Source organism: Eulemur rufifrons, chromosome 3 (genome assembly GCF_041146395.1).
Source record: "Eulemur rufifrons isolate Redbay chromosome 3, OSU_ERuf_1, whole genome shotgun sequence".
NCBI classification, from domain to species: domain Eukaryota; kingdom Metazoa; phylum Chordata; class Mammalia; order Primates; family Lemuridae; genus Eulemur; species Eulemur rufifrons.
In genome coordinates this window covers 21,332,737-21,352,224 of record NC_090985.1, presented here as the reverse complement: position 1 = coordinate 21,352,224, position 19,488 = coordinate 21,332,737, and the positions used below count along the sequence as shown (strand labels likewise).

General features: G+C 37.1%; 1 protein-coding gene and 1 pseudogene across 12 annotated transcripts in view; both read left to right on the top strand.

Annotated features, from left to right (window-relative positions):
• The window catches only part of UBE3A (ubiquitin protein ligase E3A), a 104,853-nt gene extending 98,101 nt beyond the window's left edge, over positions 1 to 6,752 (top strand). For all 12 annotated transcript variants that reach the window (XM_069466700.1, XM_069466701.1, XM_069466696.1 and 9 more), the window contains 2 exons: positions 585 to 728; positions 1,730 to 6,752. In XM_069466700.1, the coding sequence (XP_069322801.1) occupies positions 585 to 728; positions 1,730 to 1,850 (265 nt within the window). In that variant the 3' untranslated portion in view covers positions 1,851 to 6,752. The remainder of the gene's footprint in view (positions 1 to 584; positions 729 to 1,729) is intronic.
• A 6,618-nt stretch (positions 6,753 to 13,370) lies between these two features.
• LOC138381351 (small ubiquitin-related modifier 1-like) lies at positions 13,371 to 16,742 on the top strand (annotated as a pseudogene).
• The last annotated feature ends 2,746 nt before the right edge of the window (positions 16,743 to 19,488 follow it).

Below are 19,488 nucleotides of genomic sequence, written 5' to 3'. Positions count from 1 at the left end.
TTGTAGCTAATGTCTGTGGGTCTTTGGTTTTCCCATCCAGTTTGCTCTTTTGAGGGAGGAGATTGGGAAGGAAAAAAAGCAAAGACAAAAGTAAAATTATTTGTCACATCCACCATCATCTTCCCAGAACCCCTTATTTGTCTTTCACCTGATTTTAGTATTTATTAGTATCATTACATGAATTCATTATTTCACTGAGAATTGCAAAATGGTGATTTGAAAAAAATTTGTTTTCATCTGTTTGTCTTGCATGTATACCTGCCATGGATCCTATTTGTTACTGATTACATATTGTGATTATATCTTAATTTATATGACCATTTCCTATTGTTGAACATTCATGTTTTCCCAGTTTTTTACTGTTGTGAATAATATAATGAACATAAGTTTTTATGTATTTAAAACTATTTAAGATAAATTTGCCTAAGTGGAATTACTGAATCACCAGGAATGAATCTTTAGAGTTTCTGATAATAACTCTCAAGTTGTCTCCTAATATGGCTTTAATACAAATCATAAGCTTACATTAATGCTAGTTATAATGAATGCCAAACTAAAATTAGTATTGTATCTTTTCTCGTTAGGGAGTTCTGGGAAATCGTTCATTCATTCACGGATGAGCAGAAAAGACTCTTCTTGCAGTTTACCACGGGCACAGACAGAGCACCTGTGGGAGGACTAGGGAAATTAAAGATGATTATAGCCAAAAATGGCCCAGATACAGAAAGGTAATTATTAAGCTGTAACTACATACCTACCAAAAACCTTGCATGCCATATCACACACGTGTGAACTGTCATTCATCATATCTTTTGAGCACGTTTATGATTTTATATAGAAATTTTCAAATTGCTTGAAACATTAGTTGAGAGAATATTTTGCTGTTACTGTGGGAGGAAACTTTTTAAAAATTGGCCTAGTTAAATATTATGGGCTTTACATTGGCTTTGAATTGTTCAAATTAGTATGATTCCTTCATTTTTTAGATTCACAATTTATTAATTGAAAGCCATATTATATAATAACCAATATAGAATGTTTTAAGTGAGACTCAGGCGGTTATTCAGCATTAGGTTATGCTAGAATCCCTAGTTTCATAATTTTGGCATTTAATTGTATTCAACTCTCAGTATTTTGAGGAGTGAATAGGGACCATACATGATTTAATGGTTTAAACATGTAGACACATTTCTATTAGTATTCTACATTATTTGATACATCATGGTGTTAGTGGAATGTAAATTTATTTATATTTGTTATCAAGTCATTTTTGTAGTCATATTGCTAGGGTATTTCTAATAAGCATTAAAGAGCACAGACTTTGAAATCTTGAAAACCAGATTTGAATATTTTCTCCACCTTAGAGTAAGTTACTTCTCAGTGTCTTTAACTCTAAAGTTGTTTTATTGATATCCACTCTGTAAGCTTCTTGTGCGAAGATTTAGTTACATGAACTACCAGGGTTAGGTGCCTAAAATACTGTCTGATATGCACTTATAACTCAATGGATGCAATATGTTAGCAGCGTTAACATTGAGTAATTTATAGGATAAAGAAAAACTAATTCTCGGTATTTCACAGCAAAATGTTTATCCTTATGCTTTGCATTAATGTAGTTTACATCACTAAACATCTCAACTATATATCATCTAAAAATAGGAGCATATAATACTGAGTATATTTCTCATTACTTACTATTTTCCTGTTTTCCCCCTTTCTCTCTGTTTAGGTTACCTACATCACATACTTGCTTTAATGTCCTTTTACTTCCGGAATATTCAAGCAAAGAAAAACTTAAAGAGAGATTGTTGAAGGCCATCACATATGCCAAAGGATTTGGCATGCTGTAAGACAAAGCAAACAAAAAAAAAAAGGAAGGAAGAAAAAAAAAGAAAAAAATTTAAAAATTTAATAAATGTAACAAGAGGGATAAATTTCTGGTGGTGATAGTGTCCCAGTACAAAAAGGCTGTAAGATAGTGAACCACAGTAGTCACCTATGTCTGTGCCTCCCTTCTTTATTGGGGACATGTGGGCTGGAACAGCAGATTTCAGCTACGTATATGAACAAATCCTTTATTATTATTATAATTATTTTTTTGCGTGAAAGTGTTACATATTCTTTCACTTGTATGTACAGAGAGGTTTTTTCTGAATATTTATTTTAAGGGTTAAATCACTTTTGCTTGTGTTTATTACTGCTTGAGGTTGAGCCTTTTTGAGTATTTAAAAAATATATACCAACAAAACTACTCTCCCAAGGAAAATATTGCCACCATTTGTAGACCATGTAACCTTCAAGTATGTGCTATTTTTGTCCCTGTATCTAACTCAAATCACGAACTGTATTTTTTTTTTTAAACGATTTGCTTTTGAAACTTGAAGTCTTGGAAACAGTGTGATGCAATTACTGCTGTTCTAGCCCCCAAAGAGTTTTCTGTGCAAAATCTTGAGAATCAATAAAGATGGAAGGGAGAATTTGGAATGTTTTAATTGCAGCCCTCAGAACTTTAGTAACAGCACAACAAATTAAAAACAACCCATGCCACAGTATGTTGTCTTCATGTGTCTCGCAATGAACTGTATCAGTAGCCAATCCTCTTTCTTATATTCTTGTTGTTGTTGTTGTTGTTGTTGTTGTTGTTGTTTTAAGTTTACTGGGGAAAGTGCATTTGGCCAAATGAAATGATAGTCAAACCTACTGCAACAACATTAGAAAGTTTGTTGTTTATTATAAACAAAAAGCATGTGAAAGTGCACTTACGAAAAACTTTTTATTAATTAACTTGTTACCTAGATTTTAAATAGACAATCCAAAGTCTCCCCTTCATGTTGCCATCATCTTATTTAATCAGCCATTTTATCAAGGCACATGATCAGTGTTGCAACCTAATGGAAAGGATGGCTACTGTGCCTTGTGTTACTTAATCATACAATAAGCTGACCTGGAACTGAATGGAACTATTAATCCTAAGAATTACATTGTATATCCCCAAAGGTTAAATTTTACTTCAAAAAGTGTTAAAGATTACTTTCATGTACTATGGAAAAGTACAAATAGGTTTAAATTACTGGATATTCAGAAGTAAGTAGTTTCCCCTTTCCTAGTCTTCTGTGTCTGTGATATTAATTTCTTTTATTGCATTACAAAATAAAAGGATTATGTATTTTTAACTAAGGAGAGACATATTGATATATCCTTTTACTGCAAGCTATGGCTAATGTGCTGAGCTTGTGCCTTGATGATTGTTTTAACTGATTACTGTGCATCAACCTGATGATTTGTTTGAAATTGACAGGAAAAATATGGCTTTCAAATCATTGGAGGGGAAAAAGGATGTCTTTCAGAATTATTTTAATTCTTTTAGTAATTGAGGGAGAACTGTTATGTACCATAATGCTAAATAAAACAGTGGCACTTTTCACCATAATTTAGTGGAAAAAGAAGACAGTGCTTCCATATTATGAAAAGGTAACATGAAGTTTTTTTGGCCAACCTTTAGAACACTGCTAAGGTACATACACTACCTTGATGCAAGGGACCTTCATGCGACTGTAGTCATCTTAAAAGACTTCTCATCCACTGTGCTTCTTCTGTATAATGAAAGTAATGAAAGTGAGAAGAAGAAAAATACTCTGGGGGCGTTTTATGTAATAAATTCGTGAAGAAATTTGTGCTCTTCAGTTCTCCAGTTTTATTATCACTACAGTATTGAAATTCTACAGTTGTAATAATGTATCTGTATGAAAGTTTTTAAGTGATAATTGAGATAGGTTATCAGGTACAGAATTCCCATCAAATAGTCTTTTAACAAAAGTCAAAAATAAACCTTCTCTTAAAATTTTAAGAGAAATTATTGGTTACACATACTAGCTGCTCTCACTTGCTTAATAACTATGCTGGGCATCTTACTGCTTCTCTTATCTTTGCTACCTTTTCACTGCTGTTCACTAGAATGTCATTGAACAATATTTTAAGAAAGAGGAAAGCAATAGGAATTTTGACTGCAGTGGCTACTTTACCCTACATGTTATGCTATAAAAGTGCTTTTTGGCCCAGATGTTCTCTGACATATTTTGGTTTTCTTTAAATTGGCCCACAATCTCTAGGAAGCCCAGAAGGGAAAAAATGAACCATAAACTAAAGTAATTGGCTTTCCCAATAAATGTAAACTTTCTATTACCTTTTATTATTGTAGAACATTTCAAACATAAAAACAGCTTTGCAGCCAAATTTTTCTAGACTCCGGCAGCTCTAGCAAATAAGATGGGTGTCCTGACCCTACTTTCCTGGGCTCTGGTTAATTGCGTGATAAAATCCAATTACAATTTTGTTAGCTTTATTTTGGGATATATGCCTCTGTAGGGAGATACATATCAAAAAAGAATTTGAAAATTAGGCTTCAAACAGAATTTGCTGATGTTATTCATTTCCCCTTGGCACAGACATTTTATTGGAAAGAAAAAATGGTTGTAATTGGGCACTAATCACTCCCTGTTTCCCATAAGAACATTGCTGTGCTGGGATTTTAGGCCTCTTTTAGGGATTTTTTTTTCAAAAATTTCATAGACTGTCAAGAGGAAGAACTGTATTTCGAAGCCTGTGCTGTCTTCAATCTTGTTCCCCTTACCTGCTTATTGCAAAAATATTTTTCCTGACCTTCCACCAGCCTCCGTCTAAGGACCATCTGTACTCTTCCCACCCATCCTGGGCCACCTGAGAATCCAAAAACACAGCTTCCACTTGCACCCCCCTTACCTCCTTTTATCCCACAGTATTAGTGTGTAAAGAATTGCCTTGGGAGGCTGGAGGGTTTTATAAGTACAAAGTCCTAAGCTTTTCCTCCCCCTCCCCCTCCTTTTCAATCCTGTAGTTCGGCATTTGTTAATCACTGAAATATTTTGATGAGGGGGTGGGTGGATTTTACTGTGTGAAAGGCTGTTAATCTAGTGCTGTTTCACTGAAAATGTTCTCCTCAAGAATACTCAAAAACTCCTAATAACTCTTGTCATTAACTGTAGCAATACCCTAGACTTGGGCTTCAGCTTCTCTGCTTTTTTTTTCCCATCCCAGCTTATCCAAATCCTAGATGGATACTCCTCCAGTTCTACTTAAAGTTCTTACCTGTACTTGCCCAATTCTTTCTGGTTAACTTCAGTCACTCCCAAAGATTCTTCCCCAATTTCATATCTTCTGCTCAGACCTCTATCTCCAGGATGTCTTTCTGGTACCTCCAAAGTCAGTACACCTGAAAATGAAACTCTTCATCTTGCACCTGCACTGACCATTCTTTATTTCTCTTTAAAATTGTCACTTTCACTCCAATTATCAAACTGTCTCATCTCTCAATTGTCACAGGTTGTCAGTTATTCCCCCTCAGATCCCTCTCATCGCTCCTCCTTTATTATACTTCCTTTCATGCCCTGATCCTCTGATTCATGTGGACATTCTTCGTAGCTTCCTAACTTAACTGCCTGACTCTAATCTCCTCTTCCAATCCTTTTTATTCTGCTAAAACACAATTTTGCTAATATTAATATCCTCTGTCCAAAAACTTTTCTTTGAATAAAATCTGCAAGTCTAGCATCCAGTGCCCTCCACAGACTAGGCCCCATCTACCTTTCCAGTTTTGCCTTCTATTACAGGCACCTCTCCCTGCATCCCTACCCAGCATCTTCACTTGTTATGCTTAATTATTTTATTAATATACTTCTCAAATACTCTTCCAGACCAAATTTTAAAAATACCTCACCCATAAAGACTTCATCAACCCCCAAAGTGCCTCTGATGCATCTGTGGTAACACAGCATGGTGGGGCACATTTCTTATTTGAACAGTGAGGAGTCACTGGAATTCCTATGGTGTGTTTCAGGGGCTGCTCTTGATAAGATCTTTTCCACCTTTCAGTTTTGTTAATGAAGCTTCTGTTTAGTTTTTTTTTTTTTTTTTTTTTTAACCATTGCCTGGATTGTAAGTTAGTTCATAGTGGAGATTGTCATTTTGGTCTTATCCTTTTGCCTTTCATATGTAGTAGGTGTGCAGTGACTTTGTTAAAGGATTGCCTCCATCTTTCTGCTAGCTTGTCAGTGTTCTCATTGGAGTGATTGAAAACAACCCAGCATGCAGTAGAATGTTCAGTGAAGCTTCTTGTTTGATTCATTTTTTGCATATGGTACGTTGTAGTGATCTAACTTTACTCTTTGGTATGTGAATATCCAGTTGTCCAAATGCCAGTTGTAAAGACTATTATTTCCTCAGAATGGTCTTGGCACCCTTGTGGAAAAACAATTGACCATAAATATTTCTGGACTCTGAGTCATATTCCATTGCTCTATATGTCTATCCTTATGCCAGTGGTACATTGTCTTGATTACTGTAGCTTTGTAGTAAGTTTTGGATTTGGGATGTGTGGATCCTCCAACTTTGTTCTTTTTCAAGATCATTTTGTCTATTTTGGGTCCCTTGCATTCCATATGAATTTTAGGATCAATTTGTCAATTTTTGCGAAACAGGCAGCTGGGATTTTGATAGGGATTGTGTTGAATCCATAGATCAATTTGAGGAATATTGCTATTTTAACAGTATTAAGTTTTTCAATCCATGAACTTTCTTTTTCTTCCCATTTGTTTAGATCTCTAGTTTCTTTCAATGATGTTTTATAGATTTTAGTATACAAGTCTTGACCTCTTTGGTTAATTTTTCCTAAGTATTTTATTCTTTTTGATGCTGTTACAGTCATTTTCTAATTTTCATTTTTGGATTATTCATTGTTACTGTCTAGAAGTACAGTTGATTTTTGTATAATCTTGTATATTATAGCTTTTCTGAACTCATTTATTCTAATTTTTTTGATTCTTTAGTATTTTCTGTATATAAAATCATGCATCTGTGAATAGAAATACTTCTTCCTTTCTAATCTGGATTCTTATTATTTCATTTTCTTGCCTAAGTGCCCTGGCTAGCACCTTCAGTAAAAAACTGAATAGAAGTGGCAAGAACAAATGTCTTTTTCTTGTTTCTGATTTAAGGGGGAAAGCACTAAGTCTTTCACCATTAAATATGATGTTAGCTGTGGATTTTTCATAGATGCTTGGGGTTGATGAAATTCTCTCCTATTTCTAGTTTGTTGAGTGTTATTATCAAAAAAGGGTATTGAATTTTGTCAAATGCTTCTGTATCTATTAAGATTGTCATGTAGTTTTTGTCCTTTATTCTGTTAATATGTTGTATTATATTGATGGATTTTGTATATTGAACCAACCTTGCATTCCTGAGATAATCCCACTTGTCCATGCTACATAAACCTTGTTCTATCCTGCTGGATTTGGTTTGCTAGTATTTTATTTAGAATATTTGCATCTGTATTCACAAGATATAATAGTCTGTAGTATTCTTTTCTTGTTACGTCTTTGTCTGGTTTTGGTCTCATGGAATGAGTTGAGAGCTTCCCTCCTCCTTCAGCCCACTGAGATATATTTCAAAGGAACTACTTACAGACCCTGAGCTTTGATCTTTAGATGTTGGGGAACACAGAAATGGTACTTGACTGTTAATGTAAAGGGTTCCTAGGGTAAGATATGCCTGAAGTGGCCTGTGGCAGCTGACTAGAGGGTACTTCCACCATTGATGGGGTTGAGACGTGTGTTTCCCATGGGCCACAGGTGGTCAGTCTAAGTGATAGGCCATAAGCCATCTTGAAAATTAGTCTGCAGAGATGGGCTTCCGGCCTGGAGCCAGGCACCCAGCAGCTGAGTACCATCCAATGGGGGAGGAGAGGTTGCAAGCTCCTAGCCAAGCCAGAGAATTTTAGTTGGGGTTCCCAGCAGGGAATGCTCAAGGGAAGAAAGCCATTCCCCACCCTACCACAAACACCACCACCACCACCATTACTACCTAGGTTCAATATTAGCTACAGCAATTGGGTAAGGCAGGATCCTTTTCTCTAATCCCCTCCCCTCCCCTCCAGAAAGGTGAGAAACAGCTGTTGAATAGGAAAGGTGGGGAGAGGAGGAGAAAAACTGCCCACACACTTGTCTTCAGACTTCCCACCCAGAAGGCGGCCTGAGCAAGAGGCAGAGTTATGTTTTCAATAGAGAGTTTGGCATTTTGATGTTTCACTATTGTGAGCTTCTTAGTACCCAGAGAAATAGATGTTTTATTACCAGAAAGTGACCAGAAAAGCTACATGGACTGAGATTTCATCCCAGAAAAGCAAATCCAGAGAGCAGGTTTGCAATAAGAAAAGGGTTATGTTCTACCCCTGCCCCTCCCATACACAGAATCTTCATTAATTCAGAAATCTGACCTATGGAAAGGACTGAGGACTTAGGATGATGATATTTATAAGGAAGATTTCTATAGGAGATTTTAAAACTTGCTTCTATTCCTATTCCACCTTAAGTGTGAAATTTTTTCCTTTCATTAACATTTACTGGGCAAATAACTATTGAATATTTGCCATTTTGTAGAATGCTAGAACTTTCAGGTTGATTCAGAGCTGCTTTGTTGACTCAAGGAGTCTATTATTATACAGGAGGGAGACAATCTAATTGGACAAGCCATAATCACAAACCACTAAGTGTAATAGAAGTATTTAAATTTGGGCAGAGAATTCAGATCCAAAAATTTTTCAGACAAGTGGTGAAAGTTTAGCTGAATCTTAACAGTTAAGTGTTTAGGCAGATAAATGGAGGGTGTTCAGTATGCCTGAGTGTAGGGCTTGAAGGGATCAGGATGCGATTGGGAAGGAAGATGGGTCAGGACAGAGGCCTTTTAGACCACACCAAGGACTTTGGATTTTATTTTGTAGACATTGAGAAGCAAAAAATCCTTTGTATTTTATATGAACTGGAAGATTGTAAGTGTCTATGTGGTCTTTGCAGTTAGGAGATTATTGCTATAATTCTAGAAAGGCAGATAGTATAAGGATAGAAGGGAGGCCACAGTCCAGGGCATGTTGGAGACTGCGACTGGGTAGCTGATTATATACTATTGCCTGGGTGAGCAGTTGAAGACAACTCCCATGTTTTTGGTTTGGATGACTGGGTGGATAGTGTTGCTGTTGGGTCCATGCAACAGGAGGAGCAGGTTTTGGAGGGAAAATTAGTACAGTTGGGTCACGTTTTAGTTAAAAATACAAGTCTAGAGAGAAGCCTACACAGAAGATAAAGATGTGTGACTCCAATGTACCAATCATAGCTGAACCTATAGGCAGGAACATTATCAGGAAAAGGGAATAGAGGAAAGAATAAAGATGGAATCCCTGGAGATGCTAGTGTTTGGGAGTTAGACAAAAACCCACGGTAAAGAAAAATGAGAATGAGCAGTTCATTTATAGGCTTGCTTGCTTTTAGCTGCTCCACTGGACAGATTCCAACCTCCATGAGGGCAGGAGCTTTGTGGAGCCATACAGTGTCCAGAGTGTCTCAGAAACTCCCATCCTCCTCCCTACTGACCCTTTGCATACCACTGGCAGAACCTCCCTTACCCCAATCTCCACTCACTGTAGCTTTTTAAGAAGGGTATACATACACTTGCTGTTGTCACCATAAAGATAAATTGGCGAAGTGAAAACATTTTGAAACTTTTCAAATGTGTGTATTAACTACAAAATCATAAGTAATCTCCCTGAAGGTCCTATTGCTATGCCTGACACTGCTGGGTTTGGCTTACTTCTCAGTAGGTCCAAAAGGACACAGGGAAATCTAATCTGTACCTTGACACAAATGAGAATGTACCTTTGCCTCAGAGGTAGTCACCTGTGGCAGGAAAAAAACGTCCAGTTGCTTCAAGCTGAGATTGAACAGGAGGATCCCATCTTGCCACAACTAGATGGTACGTATACACTTGGATCCTGCAAATGGAAATTGGCCCATTACCTAACAATGCTTTTAAAAAGTTGCCCCCAATATGCTTGCATCCAGCGCTCAAACCCAGCAAAAATGCCGTTCACCTTCAATACATATGAATAGGACTGAGATTTTTCAAATTTAAATTGTGTTCCCCCTTTGACTTGGGGGGACAGGTGGTACATGGGCAACGTATCTAACCTGAAATTCTGTATCCCCCATAATAAGATGAAAAAAATAAATAAAAATAAATTATGTTCCCCAAAATGTTTATCATAACTCCATAGTGCCTATCACAATCTGTATTTTTATGTTTACTTCATTAATTATGTAATTCACTCCTTAAATTATAAGCTCCATGAGAGTAGAAACGTGTCCATTTTCTTTACCCCAGTGCCCAGTACATACGAATTTGTTGAATGCATGGATGAAATTATGATTGCAAAGCCAAAGGGCCTGATTTGTCAATCGGACTTCCAGATTTCTACAGAAGCTACCAATAAATACTATAAGAATGGTTCCTGCATGTGAAAAGTGATCTGAGGTGGAGCTTTTCTGGCATCCAGCCACTCCTCACACCTTCCTCCTGCTGTGCAAGGACAACACAATTTCACATTCCTTTTAGGAGTGTAGCTGGTTTCAGAAAAGCGATTAAAGGAAAAACAGCTTGTTTTCTATATATCTCTAAGAAGGTGGTGAGTAAATCTATCACGTTTTCCTAAATAATTTATGAGGATCTCTTTGTTTCCATCCCACTCCTCTCTACCTGCCCTAGTCTCTACTCCCGCCACCACTCCCAAGTCACACTTGGAATCCCATTATTTATTTAAGGGTGGCTTTTTGTTTCTCATCACAACCATCTGGGTGCTTTAAATTGCTTCCACATAACCGTCCCATAGAGGAAATTAATAAAGTGAACACACACACACAAAACCACTGAATTCCCATGAAGTGGAAGCAGCCGTGGGACAGCACATGCCCACTCCAGTGGGACAGAAGGATCTCTGCCTGCAGGTAGGCTTCACTCCAGTCACCTGGTTTCCCGTGGGACATGGTAAACCTACAGTTATTTAGCCATGAGCTTTATAACATGAATTCCAACTTCTAAGGTTGCTTTTGCAGTCATCGTGAACCTTAAGTATTTAGGAAATTACAGAAATAATAAAGAGAGCCCTACCAGTAGTCTATTCATTTTTAATGTAAAATTGCCACTTTACCATATATATTTATCTCATGATCACCTAATGGAAGATGAGAATATTTTAACTGCCTTATGTGGCTTCAGGGAAAAAGTGAATGTTGACTGACCATTGGAGGGGCTAAAGGGCACCTGTCCAGTATCCAATTTTGACAACAAGCTAAAGTAATTGGACTGTGGAAGTTTCAGGGTAAAACTGGTCTAAAAGATCATCTGTCCAACCCTTAGTTTACAGATTAAATTTAGGTCCCAAGCTGTGAAGTGCTTTGCCCAAGATCACTCTGGCCATTGCATTTATATAACTAAGCTAGAAACCAGAGAGCCTCTGCCTCCCACAGTGCTCATTCCACAGCAGCGTGCCAGCTGGACTTCAGCTCCCTTCAGTGGGCATTGTCTTGGCTTCATTGTGAGGAGGCTCCCCAGAGGGCTTGACCATGGGGGAGGGGGAGGACAGCACTCCAGTCAACTAGCTTTCATTTGTTGGACTGTTCTTATTGAAAAAAGGTCAGAAATTAGAGCCAAGTCCCCATTCCTATTCCAGTTCCTTCCCCAAGCCACTGAAGAAACAAATTTACTAAAGTTCCCCAAATTATTGTCTTTTTCTTTTACAGTAAGAGCAATACTGCCAAAAGGTTCCCCAGAGTCATGTTTCTCCTAGATATTTCTCCTTGAAAACTGTTGTTTGGCACAGAGATGAAGGCTGGCATGGGAAGTTCCAGATGCCCTGGTCCCAGCCCCACTGGTCCTGTCTTTGCTGCCCATTCTCACTGCTTGTCTCCATGTCTTCATTTGAAGGGCTACAGGGCTGACTGTGACGAGGGTCCACCTCCTTACTGTTAAATCCTGCCTTGATTGCCATGCTTTATAGAAGAAAGCATTTTCTGCCTGAGTTCAGGAGCAGTCAGGGGTAAGGTTTTTCATCGGTAAGTATTCAGTAGTTGCTGAATGATAAATAGGTGGAATGGGGAGAAGAGCCCTAGAAAAAAATGTTTCTATGTGGTGATGGAATTGCTTCCCATTTGCTTTCTGATATCTTGGAGAACTATTTTCTGTCCTCTTCCTGAGCCATGTGTTCTCATTACTGGGGTATGCAGTACTCCCTCACTTCTTTTTTCAAGGGGCTCTTGGAAAAGAAATCTTGAAGGAGAAAATGTGTGGGCACCAAGAGACTTCTGATTCTCTCCACCAAATATTAGCTCTTTTATTCATGAGAAACCCTTGCCTAGGATGGCTTGGATCTGAGTCAGCAGTGCTGGATCCAATTGTATATATTCCAGGCTGTGGAGGTTGTTTCTGGGTCTTGGCCTTTTTGGGGTGCTCCATGCTTCTGTCTCCATAGACTAGTCTTTAAAAAGCTTGCCTTTTGATTTCCTGCCAATAGCTGGCTCTTGGACATCACTCTGCAGAATGCCTGTGTGCCAGGTGGAGAAGTCCCTCATGACCCCCTCCCCCTCCCATGGTGGTAGGTTGCTGTTCACAAAAAGATTTCTCTGTTGTGCTCTCTGTTCTAGACCACCCAGAGACCCTAAAGATAAAACCAGAGCTAGTTTGCTCTGCCTTCTTGAGGAGGACCTGATTCTCACAGTTGCCCTCACTGCCTGTTCCTTGGAGTCTGCCTTTAGGGTCATCCTGGAAGCTGCCTGGGCCTCCACCTTCTTAAACAGGCCACTCTTAAGAGCTGGGTAGAGACTGTTTTTTTCCAGACTAAGTCAAAAAGGGCATCTTGTTCTCCCACTCTCTCCTGTTCTTGACTATTGCCTTTACTGCTGCTTCGCTCTTATCCACCAGTGTAGCATTGTAGCTGGAGAGCACATACTTGGAGGTAAGCTGTTTGACCAGCTCCTTGTTGCCTAGCAACTAGGCATGTGCCAGCTCTGACCTTTGGAGCTTCAGTTGGCATTGCTTATAAAAGGCTTTCTGCTCCATCAGCCAGGCATTGGCCTCATATTTCTTCATGGACTCCAGAAAATTGAGTTTCTTTTTCAGCAAGTTCTCTTTTTTCAGTTGAAGGACAGAATTGAGTAGGACTTCTCTGTTTCCATGAGCTTTATGCTCATTCCAAATACAGAATAGCGTTTGTTTCCCTGATTGCTGATGCTGTCCAAAAAGCTCTGACGGTTGCTCTGCTGGTGGCTCCTCCATGAAACACCCAATCATGCCTGGGGATCTGCCATTTCTCTGCCCACCTGGGGACCTGGCCACCAGTGTTCTGTCAGCAGACCTATGACGGCACTTAGTGAACAATGAGCACTGTGACCACAGGGTTCTATTCTGGGTCCCAGTGTTTGTTGTTAGGAACTGTGTGGGTTGCCACGACATGCAGTATGGCAGCCAAGGGCTTCTCTCCCAAATTCAGTGGTCTTGGGAGACTTGTTTACTTCCACCTGCTAACTATCCCCTTCCCAAGACATCCTCCATGTCTCTGTGTGATAGGAGCTGAATTTGCAGGGGCAGGGGTGAAAGGTCTGTATGTTTGCTTTTCAGTCTCTTACAGGTGTTGGAGGTTTCTTAAATTTGGTTCCTTCTGATCTCCCTGGCAAGTGGTGATGAGGAAGTTTTTAATAAGAGTATTAACAGAGATGAGATTTAGAGTTATGATTTAATAGAGGAACTTTTCTGTAGGGTGGTTGAAATGATACTTTATATAGTTTTGTTGTATCAATCTCCCAAGAATGGAACTGGTCAATTTGTTGAAGTTGCGTCCCTTCTGTAATTGTGATATACAAGAACTACATTCAAAGATGAAATCTCCCAAAAGTTTAAAAAAAAAAAAAAAAAAAAAAGGCAGGGGGAGGCAGAGGAAAAGAAAGAAGAGAATATCAGCTAGTAGTTTGTCCCTGGATGCCAAGCTCAAGAAATGTGGCCTTGTTTGGATGTTAGACCTTTCTAGTTAGCCTCAGACATAGTGACAGCAAGTGAGCCATGGAACCCTTACATGATGCTGGTGCCAGTTTGCAGAGGCCCTAAATACCTAAGCCTGCTCTGTCATCCCTCAAATGATAACCCCATTTACAATGAGCACCCTCACATAAGCTGCTACATTTGTTCTACCAGGAATTTAGTGTGTTGTATGACTTAAGCCACTGTGCAACTCAAGATTGTTACTTGTTAAGGTTTCTTTTTTTAAACAGCTAACCTTTTAACAACTATAATCTTCTTCTTAGGGTCCGTTGATGGTTGCCCACACAGTATGTAAATCATCCATGTTCTTTTCCCCTCATACTATTCCACTGACTCCTATTTTCTAGTCCATCCCCAGCTCTCCTCAAGACCAACAGACCCCAACCTCTTTTATCTACATGTATTCCTGAAATAGTGCTGCCCTTTTCTTCAACCCACCAAGCTTCAGGAACTTCTATTCCATGCATCTCACAATAGGTAGACTCCATCTATGTTCTCCTTCCTTCAGAGTTACTGCTTTGCCAAACCCTACTGTGGAAAAACACAAAGCTTTGATGGCTCCCTCACCTTCCTTACCAAGGGGCATTACCTTTGCCCTACATTTAGAGTAAAGGTGATATTTTTATTAGCAAAATTAAATGATATAAAAGTGATTTCTAAATTAGAAAATGTTACATAAATTTAAATGAATCTTCATGAATTCAGGTTGCCCCAAACATCCAGGCCACTCTTTTTCCATTGAATTCTATTTCATTAAATCATCCCAGAGGTCTTCAACTAACAGTATCTTAATTGCCCTAATTGACATAGGAAAATTTTACTTCTTAGCAAAGTACTAGAATTCCTTTATGTGGGAAGGGAACTTTGTGGAAATGATGTTGAACCATTACACACTGTACAGGAGGGTCTGTCTTTGACACCACTGACCTTAGTAGGAAAACCATCACAGTGGTTGGGTGGTTGGATTTTATTGTAACAGGTGAAGGGACTAAATTTACCTAGCTGTGTAATTGTTGACTCTCTTTCCTGTCCCCTCAGGGTTGTATCTCCTAGCTCAACCCCCTATAGGTCAAAAGTTGCTAGTTTGTTTTCTAATCAGCAAAGCCCAGTACTGTGTTTTAAAATATCCAAGGGTGATCTTCAAATGTTTAACTAATCATAACAGATACTGGCTATAAATAAGCATTGCAGCTGAGAAAAGTCTTCACCTGAAACACCTCATCGTAAATGTGCCCATATGCTTGAACAATTTTAGAATTGTAAGGGATTTTAGAGAGCAATTATTAGTTTAACCTACTATTATATGAGGATTAACTTTGCAATGATGTACTGATTGAAAAGAGAGGAGGAGAAGGAGCTATACTTACATATAAGACAAAATAGACTAAGTCATTACTATAAAAAGAGACAATAAAAGTCATTACATAAGGATAAGGGGTTAAATCAAGAATACTGTTATGTAAATATATATGCATGCAACAATATCAACACATCTAAAGACATGAAGTAATTATTAAATGATCTGAAGAAAGAAATGGACTGCAGCAATATACAAGTAGGGGACCTCAATACCCCACTTTCAACAAGGGACAGATCATTTACACAGAAAATCAGTAAAAGAAACATTAGATTTGAATTAAGCTTTAGACGAAATGGACCTAACAGACACATACAGAACATTCCACCCAAAAGCAGCAGAATATGCATTTTTCTTAAGTATACATGAAAAATTCTACAGGATAGATTATTTATATGTTAGGCCACAAAACAAATATTAAAATATTTAAGAGGATTGAAATCATAACAAGTACCTTTTCATATCACAATGGCATGAAACTAGAAATCAAGAGAAAGAAATCTTGGAAAAGACACAAATATGTGGAAATTAAACAACATGCTCCTAAACAACCAGTGGGTCACAGAAGAAATCAAAAACATTTAAAAAAAATGAAGATGGAAACAAAACATGTCAAAACTTGTGAGATATAGTAAAAACAGCCCTAAGATGGAAATTTATTGTAGTAAATCCCTATGTGAAAAAAAAAGAGGATCACAACAAATGATCCAATGTTACACCTAAGGGAACTAGAAAAAGAAGAACAAGATAAACCCAAAGGTGGCAGGAGGAAGGAAATAATGAGGTCGGAGAGGAAATAAATGAAATAAAGACTTAAAAAGCAATAGAAAAAAATTAACATAATTGAGTTGTTTTTTTAAAGATAAAAATCAATAAATCCTTACCTAGCCTAACTAGGAAATAAAGTACTCAAATAAGATCAGAAATGAAAAAGAGACACTACACCTGATACCACCAAAATACAAAGGATCATAAGAAACTGCTATGAACAATTATAGGCCAAAACATTGGATAACCTAGAAGAAATGGATAAACTCCTACATAACCCACCCTATAAGAATGTATCGGAGGAGACACACTTTTAAACCCTGGAGTGAGGTTCTGCCTACCCAAAGCCACTGCTCTGCAGAGACCCCCAGATGAAGCCATTGTCACCATTTCTGACCAGGAAGCAAAATCTTCAAGTGAGGACTTAGGGCATAAGAAAGAAGGAAGACTGCATTAAACTAAAAGTCATTGGACAGAACAGCAGTGAGGCTCACTTCAAAGTGAAAATGACAATACATCTAAAGAAATTCAAAGAATCATACTGTCAAAGACAGGGTGTTCAATGAATTCACTCAGGTTTTTCTTTGAAGATCAAAGAATTGCTGATAATCATAATCCAGAAGAACTAGGAATGGAATAAGAAGATGTGATTGAAGTTTATCAGGAATAAATGGGGGGAGGGATCATTCAACAGTTCAGATATTCTTTTTACTTTTTTTTCTCTTCCCTCAATCCTTTTTTATTTTTAAAAATAGTTCTTTTATAATGTGGTGTTCAAAACAGAATTGAAAACTGGCACCCAATCTCTTTCAACTTTATGAAATTCTAGTGAGTTATTATTGTTTGTTTTCATTGTGCTTATTTTTTATCGAGCTTCAGGACCCTTCATATTGCCCACTCCTGTTTAAAAATTACATGTATGCACATAGAGGCCACCTTTTCCAGGACTATATGTGGTGATAAATAAGATTAACCAATGCAAGTGTTTATAATGACTTTCCAATTGGCCCTGAAGTTCTAGCATGTGATTACTTCACTCCTGGACTATGACTTTCAGTGGGAGATTGAAGTTTTTGAAAGATCTGAACTGTGGAAAAAATGAACTTTCCTTAATGTTAAGCTATGTTTAAAATTTGAGGGTCTGTACAAAAGAAGAGGAATAGCAAGTTGCAGTCAAGATGAATGAAGAGAAAGCATTTTAAATTTTTTTTAAAAATCTTATAACAAGATCTCATAAAGTTCTAATTTTCATTAACAATTAGTAGTTATTCATGCAGAAGTGTATATAACAGAACACTGCTTTTCAAATTTTATTATATTTTCACCTTTTGGTCTGGGATACAGGTTTTAAATAGGCATTGTTCCAGCTTTATTAAAATAAATAATATTTGTAAAAAATCTTTTTAAAAAGGCTAAGTCATTAAGAAATAGAATATCTGAATAGACCAATAGTGAGTAGGGAGATTGAATCAGTAGTAAAAAGTTTCCTACCAAAAAAAAAAAGAACAGGATCGGACAGCTTGACTACTAAATTCTAGCAAACATTTAAAGAAGAATTAATATTAATTCCTCTCAAACTCTTCCAAAAAAATTGAAGTAGGGGGAGTACTTCCAAATTCATTTTACAAGGCTAGTGTTACCCTGCTACCAAAGCCAAAAAGGACACTACAAGAAAAGCAAATTACAGGCTAATATCCCTGATGAATATAGGTGTAAAAATCATCCACAAAATATTAGCAAATAAATTCAAGAACATATTGAAGAATGATTCGCTGTGATCAAGTAAGATTTATCCCTAGGTTGCAAGGATAGTTCAACATATGCAAATCAATATGCGACAACTCATAACAAAATGAAGAATAAAAATCATGATCGTGTCAATAGATAAAGTAGAAGTATTTGACAAAATTCAACACTGTCTCATCATAAAAACTCAATGGATTAGGTACAGAGGAAATGTATCTCAAAACAATAAAACTCATATGACAAACCTGTAGCTAAAATCACTCTGAACAGTAAAAAGTTGACAGCTTTTCCTCTAAGATCAGGGACAAGGATGCCCACTCTCACCAATTCTTTCAAACATAGTACTGCAAGTCCTAGCCAGAGCAATTAGACAAGAGAATGAAACAAAAGGCATCTTAATAGGAAGGAAGGAAAAGTGAAATTGTCTCATTGCTGATGATATGACCTTATATATAGAAAACCCTAAAGCCTCTGCCAAAAAATACTGTGAGAACTGATAAACAAATTCAGCAAAGTTGCAGGATAGAAAATCAACTTAGAAAAATCAGTAGTGTTTCTATATACCAATAATGAACTGTCTAAGAAGGAATTTAAGAATATCCCATTTATTAATACAATAGCAACAAAAATATTGAATACTGAGGTATAATTTAAGGAGGAGAAAAAACTTGTTATTCTGATAACTATAACACACTGATAAAGGAAATGAAGGAAACAAATAAATGGAACAATATCCCATGTTCATTGATTGGAGGAATTAATATTGTGAAGCTATTTATAGTACCCAAAGCAATATACAGATTTAATGCAATCTGTATAAAAATCCCAATTTCTCCAGAAGTGGAAAAAATTCTTAAATTTGTATGCAACCACAAAAGACCCAATACAGCCAAAACGATCTTGAGCAAAAAGAAATATTACACTCCCTGATTTAAAACATATTATAAAGCAATTTTAACCAAAACAGCATGGTACTATCATAAAAACAAACACATCAATGGAACAAGATAGAAAACCCAGAAATAAATCCACACATTTATAGCCAACTGATTTTTGACAGAGATGCCAAGAACATACAATGGGGAAAGGATGGTAACTTCAATAAATGATGCTGGGAAAACTGGATATCTACATGACGAAGAATTAAATTAGACCCTTATCTTAAACTATACACAAAAATCAACTAAAAAAGTTTTAAAGACTTATAAGACCTAAAACTGTAAAACGACTAGAAGAAAACATAAGGGAAGAGCTCTATGACATTAGTCTGGCCAATGATTTTTTTGGGTGATCCCAAAAGCACAGGTAACAAAAGGAAAAAATAGATAAATGGGATGGCATCAAACTAAAAAGCTTCTGCACAGCAATGGAAACAAAATGAATAGACAACCCACAGAATGGGAGAAAATATTTTCAAACCATACATCTGGTAATGAATTAATATCCAGAATATATAAGGAACTAAACAACTCAATAGCTAGAAAACAACCTGATTTAAAAAATGGGCAAAGGACCTGAACAGACATTTTTCAAAAGAAGACACATAAATGGACAATAGTTATATGAAAAAATGCTCAGCACCACTAATCATTGGGGAAATGCAAATTAAAACAGCAATGAGATATCGTTTCACACCTGTTAGAATGGCTTTTATCAAAAAGATGAAATAC